General features: G+C 39.7%; 1 protein-coding gene across 1 annotated transcript; it reads left to right on the top strand.

The window, feature by feature from the left end:
- The first annotated feature begins 126 nt into the window (after positions 1–126).
- Positions 127–7,533, top strand: psma6l (proteasome 20S subunit alpha 6, like). The gene is made up of 7 exons (XM_083695321.1): positions 127–396; positions 1,022–1,116; positions 1,654–1,735; positions 1,864–2,019; positions 6,329–6,510; positions 6,626–6,720; positions 6,982–7,533. The coding sequence occupies exons 1-7, from the start codon at positions 321–323 to the stop codon at positions 7,037–7,039; spliced, it is 744 nt and encodes a 247-aa protein (XP_083551447.1). The 5' UTR covers positions 127–320; the 3' UTR covers positions 7,040–7,533.
- Positions 7,534–25,751: the final 18,218 nt, after the last annotated feature.

Raw genomic sequence — 25,751 nt, 5'->3', positions numbered from 1 at the left:
GTGTTGACATAGTTTTCGATTATTTTATTATTATTATGATTATTATGATTATTTTATTTTTTTCTCGTTTATATATTCATTTAAATTCCTTATTGCGATCAACAGCTAGCCATCACATGGTTCATTGAAAAAAGAAAGAGAAAGTAAAAAGCACTGGGAAGTTCACCATTCACCAAGTTCCCCATTTCCTTATTCATCGTCGTCTCTCAATTGTCTTGTCTACTTTTTGCTGCAACGATAAAGACGATTGTTGTAGCCTACAAAAAACTGGTAATTTACCTAAATTCACACCAGGTCAGGATAGTTTTTGACGCTCAGCAATGTCCCGTGGAACGAACGCAGGTTTCGACCGACACATTACAATCTTCTCTCCGGAAGGCCGCCTCTATCAAGTCGGTAAGACTTTATGTCCTTAATCCTCCAGTTTTATTTGAAATTGTGCAACTTTAATCAAGTCATTCTATTGTTGAATTGAAATGTTTAGGTTAAACTATCTGATGAATATGTGCAGTGGGCCTAAGTGTAATATCATTATTGCGGTGTGTAGGCCTACATACATGATGATGTATTTCACATCACGTTGGCATCCTTGAAAAATATTGTATCACAAAAAAGAGAACATATCAGGGATGTAAAATAGTGGTTTGTATTATAATTACTCTACTTAGACTTTCATAAGGTGTTTTGAATGTCAGTCATGAAACTTACTCAGCACATGGAATGTTGTTTTCAATATGTAAAATAATCGGAAATCATTATAGGTTTATTCATAGGTTTCATTGTCCGACAGATGAAATAAGTGACAACATGCCTATTTGGTAATTAAATGTGCTTTTATTTCAGCTGAAGACAATCCAGTGTTTCATACCGTTTTCCATGATAACCCATAATAATAACGATCATGATAATAAATAGTCCAAAATAACAAAGGCTAGCCATAGGGTCTACATGTGTTCAGCCTCCAGAGTTTTCCATGTGCGGTTTGAATATGGCTATGATTTACTTATTTGTTGTCCCGTAGAGTATGCCTTCAAAGCCATAGCTCAGAGTGGGCTGACGTCAGTCGGGATCCGGGGGACGGACAGCGCTGTGGTGGTCACACAGAAGAAAGTGCCAGTAAGAGTCACCAAAGTTACTGATATTTCCCTGTTTTCAGCTGGCTAAATATGTCGACAATGACTTTTTGCAGTTCTATTATAGGCTACTGGCTTAATATGGGAGCTGGTCTTGACATATGATAACATTAACAGAGATTTGGTCAATGCATCAGGAATTGCTGCTTCTGGCTTCTGTCTTGGTTGTCTTTGGTTCACCCCCCTTCTCAAAATGAAGCTCAATGTTTTTCATCATCAGACAAGGGAAAGAGTCCCTGTCAGTCACAAATAATGTACTTGTAATGACGCATGACAGAGAGGTAGGGTTTTAAAAGCATTTTGCTGACAAGGCACACACAACTGATTTGTTGTATCTTTTACAAAAAAAGATTACATTACCTTAGCCTTAGGGAATCAACTCAATGGACATAAAAGCAATATAAAGGATGAGCGTTATGGGGATCATAGCATGGCTGTGATGTGGTCCAAGGTATGAATGAGCTCTTTCATATTTATTTTTGTTTAGTGGTGATGTGACCCTGTCAATATAAACACACAGGACAAGCTGTTGGACTCATCCACTCTGACCAACATGTACAAGCTTACCCCACGCATTGGCTGTGTGATGACCGGAAACAATGGTTTGTATTCCTGCTTTCAGCGTCACATAACACATACACACACACACACACACACACACACACACACACACACACACACACACACACACACAGGATTGTTTATTGTTTACCCTCTGTTTCCTCTGCAGCGGACAGCCGATCCCAGGTCCACAGGGCACGAATGGAGGCTGGCGAGTGGAAGTACAAGTTTGGCTATGACATCACTGCGGACATGTTGTGTCGGAGAATGGCGGACATCTCACAGGTCTATACACAGAATGCCGAGATGAGACCTCTTGGCTGCTGTGAGTTGCTTTCTTTTCCTCTGTCCTCCTCTACTGTACACTCTTATAACACCATTGAGGTGTGACAAAGTCATTAATAGAACCCTTTCATTGAAGAGGTGCTTTTTTAAACCTTTTTACCTGCAGTGCATTCAGAAAGTATTCAGACCCTTCAACTTTTTCCACATTTTGTTATGTTACAGCCTTATACTAAAATGGATTAAATTATTTTTTTTCCCTCATTAATCGACACACAATATCCTATAATGACAAGCCAAAACAGGTTTTTAGAAATGTTTGCTAATTAATTAAAAATAGAAAACTGAAATTTCACATTTACAGTTACGCGAAATTGAGCTCAGGTGCATCCTGTTTCCATTGATCATCCTTGAGATGTTTCTACGACTTGATTGGAGTCCACCTGTATTAAATTCAATTGAGGTCTTAGGAAGGACTGTTAAAATGTAGCCTGAAGAGATGGGTTTTCAATCTACGGTGGAAGATCGGTAGTGACTCTGCAGTCTTGACAGTGGGAGGAAGCTCATTCCACCACCGAGCGCCAGGACAGTGAAAAGCCATGACCGAGTGGCACGGCCGCTGCATCCACGTAGAGGTGGCGGTGCCAGGCGGGCACCCAAGGTGGAAGAGCGGAGTGATCGTGCAAGGGTTTGGGGGCTAACCATTGCTTGCAAATAGAATCAAACCCACAACCTAAGCATTGTTAGTGCCATGCTCTACCAACTGAGCCACAGAGGACCATCCCTACAGTGAAGCATGGTGGTGGCAGCATCATGCTGTGTTTTTCAGTGGCAGGGACTGGGAGACTAGTCAGAATCGAGGGAAAGATGAACAGAGCAAAGTACAGAGAGATCCTTGATGAAAACCTGCTCCAGAGTGCTCAGGATCTCAGACTGGGGCGAAGGTTCACCTTCCAACAAGACAACAACCTTAAGTACACATCCAAGACAACTCAGGAGTGGCTTCGGGACAAGTCTCTGAATGTCCTTGAGTGGCCCAGCCAGAGCCCGGACTTGAACCCGATCCAACATCTCTGGAGAGACCTGAAAATAGCTGTGCACCAATGCTCCTCATCCAAGCTGACAGAGCTTGAAAGGATCTGCAGAGAAGAATGAGAGAAGCTCCCTAAATACAGATGTGCCAAGCTTGTAGCGTCATACTAGAAGACTTGAGGCTGTAATCACTGTCAAAGGTGCTTCAACAAAGTACTGAGTAAAGGATCTGAATACTTATGTAAATGTGATTTCAGTTTTTTATTTTTAATAAATTAGCAAACATTTCTAAAAACCTGTTTTGGCTTTGTCATTATGGGGTATTGTGTGTAGATTGATGAGGGAACATTTTTTATTGAATCCATTTTAGAATAAGGCTGTAACATAATAAAATGTGGAAAAAGTTAAGGGTTCTGAATACTTTTCGAATGCACTGTATCTCATTCTACGGAATGCACCTGTTTAAAGTTGTCACATGAATATGAGCACAGATGTAATAGAATCAAACAAGAACCAACATCACAGGAACATTAGTTAGTAAGATATTACAACCTAAAGATCCAAAATTCACAATTCCCCAGAATTAAACTGCTCCCTCCTATTGCTAGGGAATTGTGCACAGTTGTGAATTTCCATTATTTGTGTTGCGTTATCTCACTAACCAATGCACCTGTGATGTTGGTTCTTGGTTGATTCTCACTGTATTACATCTGTGCTCATGTTCATGCATGTGTTTTGTTGGGGGTAGGTCGTCCGGCACCCATTGGCGTGAAGTGTGTGCAGGTCTATCAGGCCAGCCCTCCACTTCTAATAACTCACACTGTCATGACCATTCACCTCTGAAGTGTCTTATAGTTTTCATCTTAGAGATATGTTGTGGTCTGCCAATGTGAAATGTCCCTTTCTGAAGCGAGGCTACTACTTCCACTAGTTCAAAAATAAAATATTCACAAAATACAACCCTTGAAGGTTCCTTATGGTTCTTTAGACATAAAAAAGGTTCTATACCATGATTCATAAATGGCACCATACATGGTTCTATTTTGAACCATTTTGAGAACCTATTGAGCCTTATAGGTAGGCAGTTACAATAAGAAGGATTGGCAAGGAAGTTTGGCTCTGAACTGTTACAAACAAAGCATATGTTAATATTAATCATCTTAATTTCATTTAATTAACACTATGTGTCAAGAATTGTTCAGTTTGGGTTCACTAGAGCAAGAATGGTCAAGTGAGAATAAATTAAATAAGGCTTTAATAACATTGTAAAAGAATCTTTACATCATAAAGAAATGTTACATTCTACCCTCATGGTAAATGAGAGAAAGAGCAGAGAGAGAGAGAGAGAGAGAGAGAGAGAGAACAGAGCACACGGCCTGCATACTCACAGACCACAGCTGGATCCACAACAGCAAGACAAAAAGAAATAACTGCTCCCTGTTTTATACCCACCTATCATTCATCATTCAAATCAGGGCTGATGTAAGGCAAGACCAATACCTTATCTTATCAGTTACTGTCAAATTACACTCAGTATTCAAACATTCCCAAAGATTTCAATCATCTTCAAAGTAAGAGTTCACTATGGCCATTTGGCCTATCGGGGGAAGGTATCGCAAGAAGTGGGGCAAACTTGTCTCTCCTATCCCACTCCCTCCGTGGATATGTCCACACGGTTAGAAGAAAGTGACTCAAAACATTCATATTGTGTTGTGAAACCATGAAAAAAATAGTGTACCTCAGCTAAAATCTGATGTCTTAATGGTTTTTGAATGTAAACCCAATATAAGTGTTATGATACACTGAATGTGATTGAACGCACCATTACAGTACACCGAAATCAGAATGTTGGTGTAGAGAGACTTTGGCACATCCCAACACTAAAACAAGGTTGGAAACAAAATACTAAAACAAACATTGAAACAAACCTTGCTTTAGTGTTTGGATGTTGCTTGTTTTAGTGTTTTGATGTTCCACAATCTCTACATCAAAGGTTTGATTTAAGAACAAGCTGTGTCATTCATAGGCTACAATCAAATACCTTAAGTGACAGTCTATGATGTATAGCATCATAATATTTGCATCATAAAGAAATAAAGATTAAATTAAAGTAAAACAATCTTCAAAAATAGGGCTTGAACACTGATAATTATTTCTTCAGGCAACCACCCTATCCACTACTACAGATATACATTTTTTTCAAATAATAGTTTTACTAAATTTCAAGTAGAAAAAAAGAAAATACATTTGATTGTTCATGATGCAAGATAAATACTGTTTATCATGACACACAGGTACTGTACAATAATGTGAGCTGGATTGTGGCGCTGTGGGTTAGTACTGATGTCTTAAAACTGATATTGCTCCTTGGCAGCGTTGGTTTAACCCCATTGTCTCTTTATGTACTGCTTCCATTTTTTAACTGCTAACATATTATAATGTACCTGTAGTATCTTAAAGTTACACTATGGAGGACTTTGCCCCTGGTGGTGCTCTTCAGCCAAAAGGGGTCCTATAAATACTCATAAATAATGCCCAGAAATGTTCTTATTAGGGCACACCTCCCAATGTCCATGAGCATAAGCTTATTTTTGAGTTTGTAGCCCTAAAACTATTCATTGTATAGTAAAAAAAAAAATGTATCAACATTTCATGATAGGAATATGATAACCATACACTCAAAACTCACATAAAATTTGAGGTAAACAATTTGCAATTAAACTTCTGTAATGTATCTTTCATTTAAAAAAAAAAATAAGTAAGGTGAGTGGAACTTTAGGTACTTCCTATGAGGAGTTTATAATCTCAACCTATCAGAGAAGGGAATCCTGATAGATATTAAAATCCCCTAGTAGAGGGGACTCCCGATGTGGAGTGTATCAACATATCATTACGTGTGTTTGGGAAGAGTGTCTTGGAGCTCCAAAAAAAGAGGCATTACAATTCTGCACATGTCGAAACACCATGGGTATGGGTGCTCAAACACCTCTAGATTAGAGTTTTGAATCTCTTAGATGTGCTTCATAAAGCTTGATTTATTAATGTTGCAACACACCATGTCATGTTTCAAAACTTCTCATGAGTGTTTCATACATCCTAAAACATGTCTCAAAACCTTCACAAAAATGTATTTCAGCACTTTATGTATGGTCTGCAAACACCAGCAAAAGAAAGGTTTTGAACGCTTTCAATTGGTGGCAGCTTAGTTGCCACCAGTTCTTGGGTTTCGCAACACTTTATTTTAACAGTGCAGTAATAACGCAGTATAGTCCTGCCCTGAGGACTATTCCTCAATAATCCTCTCTGTCCCATTGCTTTAGGTATGATCCTCATTGCCATGGATCCCCACCAGGGTCCTCCTGTACTGTATAAGTGTGATCCTGCGGGCTACTACTGTGGCTTCAAGGCTACGGCTGTGGGGGCTAAGCAGACAGAGGCTAACAGCTACCTGGAGAAGAAGCTGAAGAAAAGGCCAGAGTTGCACTATGACAAGGCTGTAGAGGTATGGGGATGATTATTCATGATGATGATAATGATGATGATGATAATGATTGGATTTATATGGCACTTTAGTAATAATCAAAATGGACTCTCTCTACCTCTCTCTCCTCCTGTAGTTGGCCATCTCTTGCCTGTCCTCCATTTTGTCTATGGACTTCAAGGCCAGTGAGCTGGAAGTGGGTGTGGTCACCAGAGAGAACCCCAAGTTCAGGTACTTTTGTCCTGACCTGGGTCAAAATAGAGTTTGTTTTAATTCAGATACTATTAGATACAATTTATTTTGCTTACCGGTCACAATGGATTTGGATAGTCCCAACAGTGTGTACTCTATGTGTTTCTATGGATATGGTAATTGTCAAATTGCCAGAGAACATCTTTCTTTGTTTCTCTCTCTCTCTCTCTCTCTCTCTCTCTCTCTCTCTCTCTCTCTCTCTCTAAAACTTTCTCACCCTCTCTTCCTCTCTCCTTACAGGAACCTCTCTGAGACAGAAATCGACGCTCACTTGGTAGCTATCGCAGAGAGGGAGTAGAGGAGCACCATCAGTCCTGGGTCAAATACAGAATTTCAGATACTTTCAATAACTTGAGAGGTGCTTGATTTAGTTTGCCTGGTACTATAGAACCAATGGACTAGTCCCAAAACTGCAAACTCCAAGCTAAATCAAAGGGCACTTCAAATAATTTTCAAGGACTGGTTTTTGACATAATGTATTTGACTCAGGGCTGGTATCCACATGCAGTAAACCATCAGACAGGTCCAGCCTTAGACAATACCATGGTAATTTCCATTTTTGAAAGTTCTTTCAAAGCTTTTAGGATACAGCCAGAATGTTCTCCTTAATTGTTATATTGGTGTGGTTGTATTGAATGTGTCATCCATCATGTCTACTGCTTGTATCCCATTTGAACCCCCTAGTTTATGGCCAGCACTCTTGGTTTAAATGTGGTTGTCCAGAGGGCATAGTCCATGTCACCCATACTCTGTCAGAGAAACAGTCATTCAGAATAAAACACCTCAAACCAAGCAACACCAATCAGCCTTCTTTTCTCCTGATACAAACATGTACTATACAACTTAAAAGCACTTTCAGGGATTTCTGCATTTTCTGCAATTTTGAGTTTAAGTTCCACTTTAAAGGTGCTATCTGTAATTCAAACAACAAAAAGGAATGACCATCCATGAGATCAACATTATAGTTTCAACCATGGTTTGAAGCGAGACAGTGGTTGTTTACAATTGTGGTTTCTGATGGGGTAAGACAGTTGAACTAAGCTCATGAGACAAGTTATATTCTTCAAGGATCAATGGCAATATATAATTAATTTAAAAGTCCCAACATTGATGTACCAATTACAGATTTCCCCTTTTACATTTGTTTAATTTACTCAGTTGATCTGTTTAATGTATCAAAAAAAGGACACACATTACAGACATGCATACTTCATATCTGTTTTCCAATATCCAATATCCAAACTTGCACACAAAATGTCAACCTGGACATTAACTCTTCTGACCTTGCTCTCTCCTTTTTGCCCTCTCTTGTCTTCTGAACACCACTGTGTTGATATTACTTCTCTTAACTGGGACAGTAGATCAGTTAAGAGGAGTAATAGCAGTTAGGTAGATATCTATCTCACAGTGCCCCAGATAACCAGGGGATGGCGATGTTGCTACATGCTGTTGTTGGTGTGTAGTACATTACATGTAGTAATAGTGGCCACAGGGGTATTTTTTATTGCCTGCCAATGATGTGGTTACATGTTTTATAATGTGTGCCGAAGAACTGAAGTTTATTTGTTGTTAAATATATGAAGTTCTATAATATAGATATCTTCCCTTTTGATGAATAGTCCCATTTCTGGGTACATATTTTGTTCAGGTGTGTTTCTCCATGTTAGTTACTCTATTTTTAATATAGATGTCCTTTTTTGGCCTAAAAAACTCTGTAATTGCTTTGGCAATATGTTTGTGATCATTGTCTTGCTGTATGATGAAGTGCCATCCAATGAATTTGGAAGAATTTGCTTGTACTCGAGCAGACAAGATGTTTCTTATGGCGTTATTTTTGTGCCAAAATTCCGTGCGCGTGAAGGGATATTTTGAGCGCACAAAGAGATGTTTTGCACACGCATAAACTTAATTTCGCAAATAAATGTGTCGTCAAATAATTATTAATTTTAAGCAAAGGAAAATCTATTTTGTACTCTATAAAGGTTTATTTGCATGTCTGCTAAAGTCCATATATGCACGTACAACGCCTGACCTGCTCGCTCCACATCCTTGCTCTGTGCGCTCTCAAAGCTTTGCCTCTGCGCTCGCTCAAAAACATAAGAACAGCTTTAGATTTGGGCCAACATTTCTGGACCAATGACGATTGGAGAATGTTCCTGATGAAAACGTGGGAATTTCAATGACCAAGATGTCAGACTCTAATCCACAGCGCCCAGTAAGTTATACTTTTGTAATCGTTTAGCTATTAAGATTATGGTGTTCATATCTTCCTATGGCTGTTGTTTTTGACCATGTATTTAGCCAGTTATTTTTTTTACCGAGTCGGGTAACGTTAATAGCAAGTTAGCTAGCTGATTTTACAACGTTAAAAGCTAGGCATAGCTAATTTAGCTAGATAACGTTAGCTTGCAAACTGAGGCTCATTTACGGTATCTGGCCAGTTATGATGACATGTCTAAGTAGCATATAGCAATTTAAATTAAAATGTGTTCTTATTTATGGCTCATTGTCTGACCAGTAATATGTCTAGATACTAATTTGAATTTGTACTATAGCTAACTAACGTAGCTAGTAATTTGAACAGGAAGAAGAAGCGGATAACTGTCAGCAAGCTACAATGTCGTCTGAACGGCCACATCAACACAACACACTACAGCCACGTGTGAGTAATTAATCCTTGATTACATAACTAGGCTACTTTAAATGAACTTTATGAAATCCATTTTTTGGTGTGTAGTACATAATTAACCTAGCTTGCTCGCTAGCTATCAAGGTATGGCCAGGGATTGGCATGGCTCTGTTATACATGGTAGCCATGTATCATCTGTGACATCCTTTTGTACATTTAAGATATGATTTACTTGGACAGAATGCACAACATCTCATTTTAAAGCATACTTAGGCTGTGATGGGATGGTAATTGTGTGTACGAGATGGCAAATAGTAACTACTAGCAGGCCATCTAAATATTAGCCTACATTTAGCTACTAACATCCACATCACATATACTGTTGTCCACTAATGATATTTAATTAAATCTCTCCACTACCTAGAATATTGCCAGCACAGTCTTTAGACATATTTAACCATTAGTGTGCTTTTTTGTTTGGGAACTTAATTTGATCTTATCTTTCCAACAGGATATGCTGAGACAGCAGTTTATGGAGAGACTTATGACAGAACTACAATCTGCCATAAACCAGCAACCACTGAACCTGGATTACTTGGAGTTCCTGAGCCGCCATGATCTTAGGGTTAGGGTTTAGGTTAGGGTTAGGGTTAGGGTTATGCCATTTTTCCAGTACCGTGCCGTACCATACCGGAATCTGTGCTTTCGCATGTTTTTTTATTTCTCCACTATCAATCCGTAACGATCTGACCCGTACTAGGCCGCAGTACCCGTGCTGTTTTTTAGATGGAGAAACGCTAGTAGGCAGTACGCTACAGGTAGGGTACAAATGCGTGCCGTCCTATCCCGTCCCATGCCTTACCATACTGTATAATGGAGAAACGCCATTTGATGATCTCATGATCTGAACAAATAGACATTCCTCCAGAGATTATAGAACGACTACGAAACCTAAATCATCTGGTCAGTTCTGAGATTGAGGCCAGCTCTATGACTATTGCAGAACTGGAGAAGTTGGTCCAGGTGCTGGTTGCCCAAAATTGTGATAGAGAGAAAAAAACTTTACTAGACACACATCTGTCTGTCTCTTGCATTGCCAAATGCCTTGGTGTTTCTAGAAGGACAGTTTACATAAGGATGCAAGAATTTGATTTGTCTGTGAGAGGATCATACAGCACAATGACTGACCAAGAGCGTGACAATGTGATTTTGACTTTCAAGACTGATATGCCAAACGCTGGGTATCGCATGGTTTGGGGACAGTTGGCTTCAATGGGTCTACGCGTTCAGTGGTTTAGAATTATGACATCCAGCATTGGGTTGATGCATCAGGGATCTTTTCATGGCTCATGCAGTTAGGATGTGTTGTGTGGAGGAGCTTTTCTGTGCAAGGCCCCCTTTCCTTGGTCCACGTTGATACACAAACTGATAAGGTCAAATTCTTAACATTCCAACAGTGACACAACAATGATAAAACTTAAACACCTGTAGTTACAAAATGATAGCCAATATTAAAATTCTGTTTAAAAAAAAAAGCAATTTAAAGTTTGAATGGTGTGTCCAGCTTAAACAGTGTAGGAGCAGTTGCGTGGCCAAAAACACGGAAACTATATGTTGTTGTTTTTTTTCCTACAATATTGTTGTCTTTGGTGGAGTGGTTGGCTACTCAAGAAAGGTAATTGATTTGTACTTGTTAATGTAGTTGGTAAATTAGAACAGCTAAATGTAGGTTGGCTAAAATTCATGAATTCTTAATTAGAGCTTAATATTTCATTGTGTGGAGACCTCAAAGTCTGCATAGGGTCAAACACATTGATTACAATAGCTGAAAGGAGATGTAAAATGTCACATGGTGTAATTGTAGATTATGTACTTGGATGCTTACTACCATTCCAAAATTCAATCCTCTGCCTCTGACCCAAGGAAACTGTTCTCCACATTTTCCCCACTCCTCAACCCACCTCCTCCCCCTCCTCCCTCCTCCCTGTCTGCGGATGACTTTGTGACCTACTTTGAAAAGAAGGTTGATGACATTAGCAGCTCTTTCCCTCTACTTCTCACCAACACTGCTACCTCTCCTCCCAAACCTACTGCGCTACACCCGGTCTCTGGTTTATCAGATTTTTCCCCCCTCTCCCCTGATGATGTTCTAAAACTGGTCACATCCAAGTGGACAACCACCTGCCCCCTCGATCCTATCCCTTCCCTCTTTCTCCAATCCATCTCCAAAGACCTCCTTCTGTTCCATACCACCTTAATCAATTCCTCTCTATCCACAGGATCTGTCCCAGATCTTCCCAGACCTGTTGGCAAAGGTATCCTGGTTGTATTTTTTGCCAGCAGATAAAAATTAAGAAGGGTTGTCTTAAGACATTGTTTTGTGGCAGTTAAACATCTGTTTTTGCCACACTTGCAATTTGACCTGTAATATCCTGGAAAAGATCTGTGGATTAAAAAATCGGTTAATAATAAGAAACCGTTGCATGAAGAAATCTAAATATCATGCATACATTTTCTAAAACAGTTAAGTTTCAGACCTATGTCTAGTCTGATCATATATCTAAATGCTACAACATATAAAACAAACCTCAAATGAAACTATATGAATGAATGAGTAAGCATGAAGCATGATCTCCTGCTGCACAGTAACGTGACTTGGCCCTAGTCTCTCAGTCTCGGCATCAGTCTGTCTTGCTGCACGGTTGCCTTGCTGCCTGGCAGTCTCAGTCTGCCTTGATGTACTGTTTGTGCTCATGGTACCGAGCAGCAATGGCACCAGGTTCCTGGCTGCTGACTCAGCTGCACCATGCCCCTAAATCAATTTAAACAAGTTAACTTAAGCACACATTTACAAATTCAAATTGCTAGCTATAGTTAGACATCATAACTGGTCAGAGCCTCCGTTAGCCATCTAGCTAGCTCTTAATGTTACGCGACTCTGTAAACAAATCACTGGCTAAATATCCTCCTGGGAACCAAGGAAAAAAAGTGTCTTCCAATTTCTTTTTTGTGTGATTTCCTATTTATTTAGGGTTAAAAAAAACATCTTACAATTTAGTCTTTTTCAAATTTATTTTTATTTTTAATTTGACACAATGTCCACTGTAGTGGACCACAGGACCATTTAAGTGTGAAAAGACAGCCAAACTTAGAAGATAAAACATTTAACAGATTATGGCTGTAGAGTGATATTAAACCAAGAATACATTCAACTTGATTAAAAAACAAAATTATTTATCATTCTGGATTGTTTCACTTGCTTGTTGGTTGCAAGGACGGTAGTATATCTTCTATTAAAACTGAACGCATTGTCGTTGTGTTTGTGTCTGTGTCCGTACCTCGAACTTTGAGTGTGTTTGAACAGTGAACTGTAGAACTAAAGTAAACAGATATATTTATTTTTATTGTGATTTAGTTATTTGTCATTCTTCTGTTTTTTTTTCTTCATTGCTATTCAATTCTTCTTTTGCATGTTTAATTTTTAGCGGTGATAATCCTGGAAGCATTTTCTCTTTTTGGTAATGCAGAGAAACATCTTGCATTTGGTACACCTCATGTACGTCTTGCTTTTCCAGCCCTTATTTCTGCATCTTTCTGCATGCTTGATATCCACCATCTCTGGCATGTGCGTGGCTCCTAGTCTGCGCACAGATGGCTCTGGTTGTGTGATCCTCATTTTGGTTGGTGGCTCATACTCTTCTTCACTGTCTTCACTGCTGTCGTCAAGTTCTGGCCTATCCAACAGCTCTTCGGCCAGGTGCAATTTGAAGTCCAGGTACTGTTGGGTGTTCTTCGCTGGTCGGTTAAGCCCTTTGCTGTCAGACTTGTACTGGATCCAGGAGTTTGTGATGGCAACATCAAAGAAGTGAGTAATCACACGCGACGTCCATTTCTTGGTCCTGTTTGCGATAAAAGCTCAGCATGCGGTCACATAGATCCACGCCACCCATGTTGTCATTGTACTGTCTGATCACTGCTGGTCTTCTCACCTGGTCACCTGTCTGATCACTGCTGGTCTTCTCACCTGGACATGGACTTTTTACATTTTGGACCATCTGGTGCAGATATCTTTACCATGTACAGTGGAAGCCATCAGCACTGGTTTGTTGTCGAACCATTTTGTGATTGCCAGCTCAGGACTCTTTCTGACCACCGACACTGATGCTCTTCTCCCCTCTTTTCACAATTGCTTGTCTCCTGGCAGCTGGCACGGCTTTGGGACTCGGTTCTTCATTATGGTTCCAGTTGTTGGAAGGCCCTTTGCCAGCAATGCATCCATGAGATCGATTGTTGTGAAGTATCGGTTGAAGAATAGGTGACTTCCTGTGGGAACAGATTTAACCATGCGTAGGACTGCTGCTGCTCCAACGCCCAATCTTTGGCCACTGAATGTATTCTTCCCTTGGTACAGTTCAAAATCCAGCATCAGACCATTTGGAGAAGCAAGGACAAAGACCTTTAGGCCAGTAGGGTTTGGCTTGCCTGGAACATATTGTCTGACTGGACAGCGGCCTGTGAAAGGGATCAACAATCTTAAGTGAGCTTCTCAGCTTGAAGAACCTATCTCTTGCCATTTTGCTGCTTATAACTGGCACTTTTGTTTTTTTGGCCCAAAACATTTTAATTCTGGGATAGCCAAGGCAGGCCATGTGGACTGATATACCAAAGAAAATCTTAATTTCTTGCGGATTAGTATTCAGAGACACTCCTCTAGTTTGCAGCTCTCTTTGATTTGTGAATGCTGCCAAATCTTCAAAGACTTTGTTGTCAATGTACTGGGAAAAGTACTGAATTGGACTCCAGTTTGCACGGGTTGTAGAGTCATCTTGACAGTCAGGAAGCCCAGGTAGCACAGGTGTGAATCTATCATGAAGGAAAAAACACCAATAAATGAAAGGGAATAATACAAATCTACACAAATCTGTATACATATATTTCATGACAAATCTTCAAACCTCAAGGATCACTGATAAATATCACTAATACATAGCAATATGTCTGCATTATTGGTGTTACATTACATGGAATCACCTATTTACCGTAAAAAATATAATTTAGTGTATTTTGTTATTATGAATATCAATTGTGACTAATTACTGGAACTGAATATATTATCCTTGAACTAAATAAAACATACGTGCTACTACTGGCCGACAGAGGATGACGTCTTTCCTGCTCATCACTGTCTGTCTCTGTGTCTGTATCTGTCTGCTTATCTGAGCTTCCTGCATCGTCTTCCTCTTCTTGTTCACCATCTTCTTCTATCCCATGTTCAAACTCATCCTCATCTCTCTCATCATCTGACAGCTCCAACTCTGAATCTCCCTCAACTATCTGGTAAAGAATTCTCTCTGCTTCAGTTCTGTCTCCTCCAACAATGTTGACTCATTAAGTACATTAAGATGGTCTTGATGTCCACTATAATTGACATTCATAATAGGGCTATTATTTCAAAACACAAATAATTTAACTGCTATCAGAACTAAATATATCATTCCTGACATGTTAATAAACAAGAACATATATGATTATCATAGCAAAACAAACTACAGATAAACAATATTTGACTTACCTCTCCTCTTTCCATAAAATGTGCTTGCTGATATGCCGGGCATTTTGGAGGAAAAGGAAGAGGCGGTTCCCAGAATCCCAGCCTATCACATGACATATCACTGGAAAGCCCAGGATGTCCTCTTTACAATACAATTGATATAGTAGCTCAAAAGAGTAAAAGGAGATGCATGTAAACTAAATGTCCAGTACAGAGGATCAAAATGGTCAAAAACAACAGCCATAGGAAGATATGAACACCATAATCTTAATAGCTAAACGATTACAAAAGTATAACTTACTGGGCGCTGTGGATTAGAGTCTGACATCTTGGTCATTGAAATTCCCACGTTTTCATCAGGAACATTCTCCAATCGTCATTGGTCCAGAAATTTTGGCCCAAATCTAAAGCTGTTCTTATGTTTTTGAGCGAGCGCAGAGGCAAAGCTTTAAGAGCGCACAGAGCAAGGATGTGGAGCGAGCAGGTCAGGCGTTGTACGTGCATATATGGACTTTAGCAGACATGCAAATAAACCTTTATAGAGTACAAAATAGATTTTCCTTTGCTTAAAATTAATAATTATTTGCACGACGATACATTTCTTTGTGAAATTAAGTTTATGCGTGTGCAAAACATCTCTTTATGCACTAAAAATATCCCTTTCCCGTGCACAGAATTTTGGCACAAAAATAACGCCATAGGCAGTGAAGCCTCGGTAGTTCGGCTGGTGACGTATTCTGTGGATGGTAGTCTTTGACACATTTACACCTACCTCCTGGAGAGTGTCCTCAGTCTTCCTTGGCCTACCAGCCCATTTGCAATTGCTGAGCTCACCAGTGCTTTTTATCTTTTTAATGATGTTCCAAACTGTTGATTTTGGCAAGGTTTTAGCTTTTCAGATTTTCAGATTTTTCAGCCTAATAACGGATTCCTTGACTTTCATTGACACCTCTTTGGTCCTCATGTTGACAGACATCAATAGCAGACTCCAAAGGCAAATGCAAAGCCTAGAATCAATACTAGTCATTGACAGCTGTCTTATGCCTGCATAAATGATGTGACGAAACCACCTGACTAACTAGAAAACCCCTGTCAAGCCAATTGTCCCATTACTTTTGGTGCCTTGAAATAGGGGGACTGTGTATTAATGGTGAAACCAATATGTACACAAATACCATCAAATAAAAGCTGGAAATCTCTACTTTAACCTTATAGTAATTGCTTGATTTCAAATCCAAACTTTTTGAGTATAGAGCCATTACCTACGCAGGGCACTGTATATAGGCTTGTTTAATTTTACATAGATGACGTCCAGCAAAGAGTGAGTGATGCAGTTTGTCTTTATGTTGTACTTCAAGTATTGTGAGACTCAGTGGATAGTGTGTTTGGATGCTTGGCTTGTGTGCGTGTGTGTTTGGTGATATTGTGTTTGCCTCTGTTGAACTAGTATGTGAGTGGTCTCATGTCTATGTGTGTCTCTTTGAGTAGTTGTTGTGCAATAGTGTGCGTGTTTATCTGTGTGTGTGTGTGTGTGTTTATCCCTGTGTGTGTGTGTGTGTGTGTGTCTGGGTGTGTGTGTGTGTGTCTGGGTGTGGGTCTGTGTGCATCAGTGTGTTTGTGTGTATGTTTATCTATGTGAGTGTGTGTGTGTGTGTGTGTGTGTGTGTAGTGCGTCTGAACAGGCCGCAGTGTTTGTGTTCACCTTCCCCAAGGTCTGCGTAGTGCCGCTCCATCTGTGCCACTCTGGGGATTACAGCCAATCCGTCTGTCTGCTGCTCAAAGTGCTGACAGACAGACCCCAGATTAGCACAGAGCAGTGCTGCACTGTCCCCACTATACCAGAAGGGCTCAGGGAAGGACTGAACAGAGAGGGAGGGGGGGTAGAGAGAGAGAGCAGGGATGGTAGAGATTAATAGGGCAGTGCCAGAGACTGGGGGAAGGGGGGCTATGTAGTTGTGGTGGGGGGGGGGGGGGGGGGGGGGGGTTGGTCAGATTAGTGCAGCACAGAGAGGCAGAGAGATTAGTACAGCATAGTGCACAAAGAGATGGGTTGTGGGGGGGGGGGGATTAACCTTGTTCAGCCACGACCACAACCTGCCCCACAACACACCACGTTGGGAAGCACGCCCACATAAGTGATACTAAGCATTATACTGCATTCATTATTCCCTATGTCTCAGCACCCAGGATACACTAGAGTGAACTACAGTATAGTGTAGTACAGTCCATATACACAGCAGGTATCCCTGGTGTAGACGCTTCTGGGGTCAGAGTAAATGCCTACAGGTTTTTGCCAGCAACAGGTTTAACCATGTATGTGTGTGTGCCTGTGCCTGTGCCTGTGCCTGTGCCTGTGCCTGTGCCTGTGCCTGTGCCTGTGCCTGTGCCTGTGCCTGTGCGTGTGAGCATGGCTTGCTTATGCTGGCCACACAGGAAACAAAGTTACAGATGCATCTTTAAGATGTTGGTATGTGGGTACTGTAACAGAATGATGAATCCGTTGTTTAAGTCCCTCTCTATGCCTCTCAAGCCATGTGCTTCTCAGGTCACAGTGCTACGAGTGGCAAGAGGGAACCAGGAGAAAATAGTTTTCAGCTGCAGCATGTACAGAGCTGCCCTGTCCTATGCTTTCTGCCCACCTCACTGTCACAGACTGCACTATAGGACTCCCCCTACTGGCAGCTGTTTTAATAACCTAGAAAAGCACTCTGACAGATAACAAACAATATAATACAGTACAGTAAGGCTCTGCAACAGACTAATGTCCTGTCCAGGGCGTGCACTTGTACATCAAGCTGTCTCATACTACAGAAACAGGAGATAGGCTCCTGCCCTATGGGCTCACTCATGTGTTCTGGGGCACAAGGCTACTTACAGTACAGTACAATACAATACAATACAATACAATACAATACAATACAATACAATACAATACAATACAATAAAATAGGACGTTTAGTTAATTATATTGCAATAAATATCAATGGCAAGTAAAGATCATTTTCAAATGTGTTTAATGAGTCTTTCCTGTTCTCTAGCTGTGTATAAATGGACAGTAGGCCTTGGTTCTGAATAAGTATACACATACTGTACAGTATCTAAGTGTAACCATGAGGCTGGTTCTCTTTGTTATTGGTAACAAAGACAGACACATTGGGTCTGTAATTGCAAGAGTCATCATGAATAAACATGTTGACTTGTTGTTTCAAAAGGGTCTCCTCTGATATTTTGAATCGTAATAGAAACGTCCCTGTCCCAGCCCTTCCCCTTTTTCTCCCCCTTTCCAATTCTGATTGGTCACCCCGTCCGGGCAGCCCAGATTAAGGCATGTTTCCCCACTTTACCTCTCCTGTTCTCCTTTCCCACATCACATGACCCATTACATCACTGGATTGAGGTCAGCGCTGGATTAGGACGCTGTGCAAGAGGGCGCTGGAATTACTGAATGTAATGGCGGGTGGGATGGGGGACACAGATAGAGAGACATAGACACAGAGAGAGAGGAGAGAGAAAGCATTAGTGAAAGAAAGAGAGGCAGAGGGGAGTGAACTAAGAGAGAGTAAGATGCAGGGGATTGAACAAAGCAAGGGTCTTGAGTGCCATTTCTGAATGTAGAGTATTTGTTTAAATGCAGTTTTTGAGTGGACATAAAGTGGGGCTTTATTAGAGTACAGTAATATGTTTGCTACAATCATTTATTAAGCAATAGATAATAACTGAACCAAAGAGAGTGTTGGTATAATGTTCTTCTTCTGATGTAAGTGGGTAACACTACGGAATGGTTAATAGTGATTGTTTTCTCTACATTTTTTCACTCCTCATCTGTATTTCTATTTCTCTCTTTATATGTTGTTATTGTCATTCTGTTTACTACTCTCTTGTTTATTCTTATATAGATATGTTACCCTGCCATATGCTCCCTCACCTCCTCATGTTTTGTTTTGTCTCCCTTTCACCCCACTCTTCTCATCCCTCCATCTCTCTCTCTGTCTCTTTCCCTTTCTCCCTGAAGCTTATGCCTGGAGATGTGGTTGTTGTTGACTATTGATGACATAAAGGCTACAGCTACCGTAACACCAGTCGGATCATAACAGCTCCCACCCGTCTATATCAACAGTCAGTTCATAACAGCTCCCACCCGTCTATATCAACAGTCAGTTCATAACAGCTCCCACCCGTCTATATCAACAGTCAGTTCATAACAGCTCCCACCCGTCTATATCAACAGTCAGTTCATAACAGCTCCCACCCGTCTATATCAACAGTCGGATCATAACAGTTCCCACCCGTCTATATCAACAGTCAGTTCATAACAGCTCCCACCCGTCTATATCAACAGTCAGTTTATAGCAGCAGCAGCCTCTGATCTAGAACAACATTCAGAGGTTCAGAACCGTATCATTCCCCATCTCAAAAAGACAGTTGCATAGAAATTGGATGGTAACACTTTACAATACAATGTTACATGAATTACTATTGTACGTAAAGCATAACAAGTGTTGTGATCACTCAGTCTGGGTTTTTGTCATGTTTATGTGAAGAATTAGGGTTAGGATTCTTATTGGTCTAAATATGTGTATGTTAGTGCTGGGCTGGAACAAAAGCACACCCAGCAGCCCTGTTGAAGAGCCCTTATTTAGGTGAGGTAGAGATCGTAAACTGACTAGGGCCTTGTGTGACCCAGTGAATCTTTTTGATCCAGACTCCACAGATTACAGGCTGTCATAGGTTGTCACAGTGTGGTATAGGCTGACACACACCCTGGCAAGACAAGGCCCAGCAGCCACGCATGAGGGAGTCTCTATTCATGGAGACTAAGGGTTTACCTGAATACTGTTGATGAAACTGAGGAAATTTATTTTACAGTCCTCTTACCACAAATATTTATCTGGCATTTACTATGATCTTACTCAGAAACAATTGGCACCTTCTGGTATTTACTTGAATTTATCTTTAATCTTAGGTAACTGCTTAGTAACAATTGCTACTTTCTGGTATTTAATACAATGAATCCCAAATAATTTAATAATATTGAAGGATGATTTTTTAGACATCTTTTTAAAAAAAATAATAATAATAATTATGTTCTGTTTTAGCTACCTTATAACTTGATGGTTACGTACTGGTTATGGAGTGACCATGGCATCTTCAGCTTTCATGTCATAATTCCAAGATGTACATTTTTTTTATATTTTGTAGTAACCAAACACATGAAACAACAATTATACTAATGGTGGCACTAACTGAGCTGCACAAAAAAGGCTCATGGGATATATGCAAATGTCTCTTAATCTGGTTGTATTGTGGTCTTAATCATGACTGAGTCATGACCAGCATCTCGTACGGAGGTCAGATAACCAAATTACAACCAAAATATGATGTCTTTCACAGACGCATTAAGGCGGTCATGAAAAAGATGTCTTAACCTGGTTATGAATTGGTAATCTGACTTTATGACTAGATTATAACACCAACAAAAAAACACACAAAAACCACTAGATTTTTGGGTGAGAAGTGCACTTTCATTTAATTCCAATATTCCACAGAATTTTGTTTATTTTCTTTTTACTCCTCCCTCATTCCTATATTCTGTTTAGTTCTCTTTTTACTAATTTGCAACAGGTCAAAATGTAACTAAAATATATACTTTTCCCCAGGATGCAATAAATAAGACAGCTGTAATCATGGGTAATGTTGGAACCAATTCATCATTTGGACAGAGAATGACGATAATCCCAATCCCGGAAGCAGAGAGAATTGTTGATAGAAAGATGGACATAGAGATAGAGAGGAAAAAAAAGATGGAGAGATGCTAGTGCAGAGAAGAAAGAAAGAGAGATAGAAGGAGGAGGAAGAGGAGGAGGAAGAGAGGGAGACAGTAATCCTGACTAATTCACTTAGCGAAGCGCTGAGGGGGCAAGACACTAAGAGGATTGGGAACATTCTCTAAATTAGGTCAGTAAAAATAACAAACTGCAAGGAGAGGTGGAAGAAGGGAACATGGAGATAGGGAGACTAGGAGATGATGTGGGGGACATGGAACAGTGAGGACAGAGACACAGTTCACGTTCACCTACTGGTCCTGTGACCAGACTGCTGCCCCTATTGTGAGTGAGAGAATCCAACCTAAATATATTAAGCCCCCTCCTCAGTTCTGCTCAAACTTTAACCCAAAGAAGACTGTATGCCAAAATCTGATTTCTCTCATAAACTCTAATCCAGACAATCTCAATCCGAGACATTAACATTAATCCCTAGACCCTAACAAAGACTTTTACTTTCAATGATAACTAGGTGTTAAACTTTAAGCTGGTGCAATGAGAAGTGTGTATGCCAAGGTTCTCAGTCAAGTGTTGATCCAGTAAAACCATAATACTGATCTTGTTACCTCTCTAGAGCTCAACCAAGCGTACTGTACTTACACCTTTAAATTAGACCTGTCTGCATCAAATGTGTTGGAGGAGTAGCACTATATAAAAAGTGGTAAGTCGAATAATATTAAAATAATTACAAGAGTATGTTGATTCGCAAGCATATTTATTAATCGTCATTTCAGCCTGGATTTAAAACAACGTGTGGGATACAATATCCTTTGATTGGCTTTTTCTGTTAACGTAAATCCTAACATGCTGTTCAATAAGAGACCTTATTCAATAATTTATATAATTATGCTTCTCAGTCTAAACCATCATGAGTTGAGTCAGTTGTGTTATTGCTGAAGAGCTGAAACAAAAGTCTGCACACCCAATTGCTCCCCAAGAAAGTCATACCATGCTTTAATCTTTTCCAGATAAAGGCCTGAGAAGCTGAGACTGTGGTTCTGTTCTCACAAGAAAATGGGTCCCCAGCTCAAATCTTAAATTAAACCATTAATTTCTGCAAACTATACCTCAGACAGACTGAATTGGAAAATGTGATTTCCATGCAGGGAATGATGAAGGGTGTTGGTGATGTGTGTGTGTGTGTGTGTGTGTGTGTGTGTGTGTGTGTGTGTGTGTGTGTGTGTGTGTGTGTGTGTGTGTGTGTGTGTGTGTGTTTGTGTGTGTGGTTGAGAGGAGGGATTAGGAATCGATTAAGAAGAAATTGGACTGGTCTTGCAGGCCGCCGACTGGAGGATGATTACAGTAGTTACAGAACAGCCCGGTGGCCAGCGTGTTTGCCAGGGATTAGAGGAAAAAGAAATGAATCATATTTTTAAGTCCTAAGTGTATCTGTGTCTCCCGCTCTGTCTCTGTGCTTTAGAGTCCATATGCTGCACTCAGGGATTACTGGTCGATGCAGGGACCATGGGGGAGGCTCTGTCCTCTCTCTCTCTCTCTCTCTCTCTCTCTCTCTCTCTCTCTCTATCTGTCCCCTCTCTCTCTCTCTCTCTATCTGTCCCCTCTCTCTCTCTCTCTCTCTCTCTCTTTCAATTTTCTCGCTCCCCTCTTCACTCTCCATCTCTCATTTACTGCTATACTCTTTGTCATTCCTCATCTCTGCCTCTTTCAGTCTCTCTCTCTCTCTCTCTCTGTTCTCTCTCTCCCCCAGCCTCCTCTATAGACACTCATATTAATCTGCAATTATCTATCTACAATCTACTCTTTGCACTAACACTATCTATTGTAACTGCCCCTGAGTACCACTTCAATAATGAGCAGTAATGCTGTGTCACTCTACTGGCCTAAAAGCAATGCTCTGTTCTGGTAGATCCCATACATCAAATGGGTTGTGGAAGATCTGTGTTATGATGGTCTCATAAAACAGGTGAAAAAATTAATAGTGCTTAGTACTGTTTATTTCAAATTATTGTAGCGACTACTCCAATAGGTATCACAATAAACAAACCATAAGATAATTGATTCCTAAATGCTTTTGTCTAGTGCACTTCTCATATCCCTGATTGACTGACCTTACAGGCAAAACCGCAACAAGTACGCACAAGGCAATTAGATGTCAACCATCTCAAAATAATCTCTACCTCTCTCATTTCTCTCTTTTAGGGGTTCAAGAGTGGGCCTCCACAGATTTACATTCTTCTAATCTGTGCTGCACACTCATCCCTCCCCTGTACTCTCATCTCAGCGTCTACCCTCTCAACCTCTTGTATGGATTAGTGAAGTGTTCTCGGATGCCACAGACTCTCAATCCCACTCTGTGGATGTAGGACGACACACGCACGCACACACACACACGCACGCACACACACACACACACACACACACACTTTCCCTCCGGCCTTTAGGGCAGGGATACAGCAGAATAACACATGTAGAACTGGGAAAGTCATTTAAACTACTGTAGGCCTGAGACATGAACATGAGTTGCTTCTTCTGAGTGCATGGGTGTTTGAGTGCTACTAAAATGTGCTATGAAACATGATTGATGTCTTAACTTCAACTACTTCACATATTATTGTATTGTTATTGTTAATTTCATTAAATAATTACGTACATTATTTATATGTATTATGGTTACTTCATGAACATTCATTTAAGTTATTGAAATATGACCTCAAGGAGAGGAGTGTTGTTTAGTTCATTTTATGTGAAACAAAGTGAATGGGTATAGGAATTGGACAATATTATCTTTTTGTATTGACAATATTATCGGATTGTAGTGGATTCTTTGATTGGAGGTTATTGTCTTACTTTCCCTTAACCTCCTTCTTAGACTACATCCTTTGCTTAGGGTATTTGAATGAGACCATGAAACGCAATGACCCCATAGTTTGAATTCAGTTTTAATGTCTCAAAAAATGTAACAGCCGTGGAGGTGAGGTCAGGATAATACACGAAAGGTACGTTGGATGGAATATACAAAAGAGGAGGAGTCATTGGTATCAGAAAAAAAGCATAGTTTAGATAACGCAAATAACAAAAGTAGATGATGAAGAACCATACACACCATTGTATCCTATCACCACTACCTTTATTGGATAAGCCCCTGAGTTTGAAAAACATTGTTCAGAAAAGACAAATATTGGAAACAGAAAAAATCAAAAGTTGGCAGTATTCTAGAAATTAGGAGAGAGATTCAGTTACGTGGTGTGTCTGTGTAACACATTGTTGGTACCAGACATGATTGCATTTTCAAGTAAAGTTTAATATTTACAAAAAGAACAAAAAACAATAATTACTATAGAACGTATAATAATAGTAATAATGATAGTAATAATAATGAGAATAATATCAACTTCAAACAAATTACCACAATTTTACCTCAAAGGATTCACAGATTTAAAGAAACATATGTTATAGTCTAATACAAAAAGATTAAACAATACATCAACACATATTGGTACCCCTCTAACTTCTTTTTTATTTTTATTTTATTTTATTTTTTATTTTTTTTACAGATATTAACTGAGAAGCTCCATGCGTTCTGTGCAAGGGTAGCTCAAACTTGGCCAAACCCTTCCCTTTCTATGGTTAATTCTTTCCTGTAAATATTTCATTGTAACAGTATATTCGGCAACAGGGTAGTAAAGTCATTAAGGGTAGATTGAGTAAGAACTGGTGTAATCAGAGCCCATACAGTAATGATGTCATATGTATCCTTTTGGGTGGGTGCCCTGCAAAAAGCCCACAAATAGATGCTCCTTTTACCACCAGGTCAAACATGTTTGATGAAGATCCACCTTAGATCTAAATGTTATTAAGTGAAGGTGATAAAAGGAGCATCAGTGTGCTGGAGTTTTGGTTATGTTCATGTATGTCCATCCAAAAGAAACTCTAGAGTGGGACTGAAATGCAGAAAACCAGAATGCCTTGCGGCTAGATGTGATCCACCATTGGTCCACCATTGGTCACAGAGCTGCTCAAAGGCAAGAAGTTGCTGTGAAAAGCAGCTTGATTACAAAAATCAACCAGATATAGCAAAGAAAGAAAAGAGAGAAATCTCAGACCCTACTGCTTTCCATTCAAGTCAGTAATCACCTATGGGTGGAACTCCCTATTCAAAATTCAATATCAAATTCAAAGCAGTCATTTTCTTCATTACTTTTACAATTTTCAATCGGAAGTAATGACCATAATAACTACTGTATTAGATTTGGTCTCTACGTCAAGGCTAGCCAACCCACATATGGGTATGAATTCCACTTTATCTTTATTTTGTTCAGTTAACATGAAACATGTAAGACCAAGCACAGAAGTGACAGATTGTGTTTAGAAATCAACTTGGTTGACCATCAACTTGATCAAAGTGACCAGGGTCAACTAGTGTCTTCTAAAAAAAAATCTGATTTTCTCTTTAGTCCTCTCTGAATTATAATTTTTTAATACCGTACTTCATTAATCCTTAAATCACTTGCAACCTCAGCTCTATTGGTCAACAAAACCCTGATTATGTAATACAATAATGGACCTTTTTTAATCATTAAATTGTAAATGATGTATTCAGTCTCAAATCAATGTACAGATATTGCTTTCGGTTATTTTGATTCTGGTGATATTTTCCTTTTTCAAATAGTTTTCCTTTGATAATATCAGCATCTCAAATCTTTTTACATGTTTAATCTTTGTCATCACTGTCATCAGATAACTTTACAACCTTAACATTTCTTTTTGAGAAATGATCATGCATGATTATGCCTCCAATCATAGATAATTCTGATTTGTATATAGTCAGCTACTTTCCACCTCCAAAAACCACAAAACTCAAATCCATGGATCTGTTCCCACACTGCTTTCAAGACATTTCTAAAATATAACAAAACAAAAAAAATGTAATTTTCTTAGTCAATGAGTTCATGAGCTGAATTTATTAGTTGACCATGTGTCCAAGTCGTACACTGATGGATTCTGGGCTTCTCCTTCCTGGCTGTTCCCTTCCTTACCTCCTTCCCCA

Source organism: Argentina silus (genome assembly GCF_951799395.1).
Source record: "Argentina silus genome assembly, chromosome: X".
Lineage (NCBI taxonomy): Eukaryota > Metazoa > Chordata > Actinopteri > Argentiniformes > Argentinidae > Argentina > Argentina silus.
The sequence above is the reverse complement of the archived record's forward strand: the minus strand, read 5'-3'. Positions and strand labels throughout refer to the sequence as shown.

Excerpts from the sequence above, each read along its gene's own strand:
- psma6l (XM_083695321.1), top strand. The coding sequence starts at position 321 with ATGTCCCGTGGAACGAACGCAGGTTTCGACCGACACATTACAATCTTC. Across the intron at positions 397-1,021 it reads AGGCCGCCTCTATCAAGTCG|AGTATGCCTTCAAAGCCATA; the intron begins GTAAGACTTTAT and ends GTTGTCCCGTAG. Across the intron at positions 1,736-1,863 it reads TGTGATGACCGGAAACAATG|CGGACAGCCGATCCCAGGTC; the intron begins GTTTGTATTCCT and ends TTTCCTCTGCAG.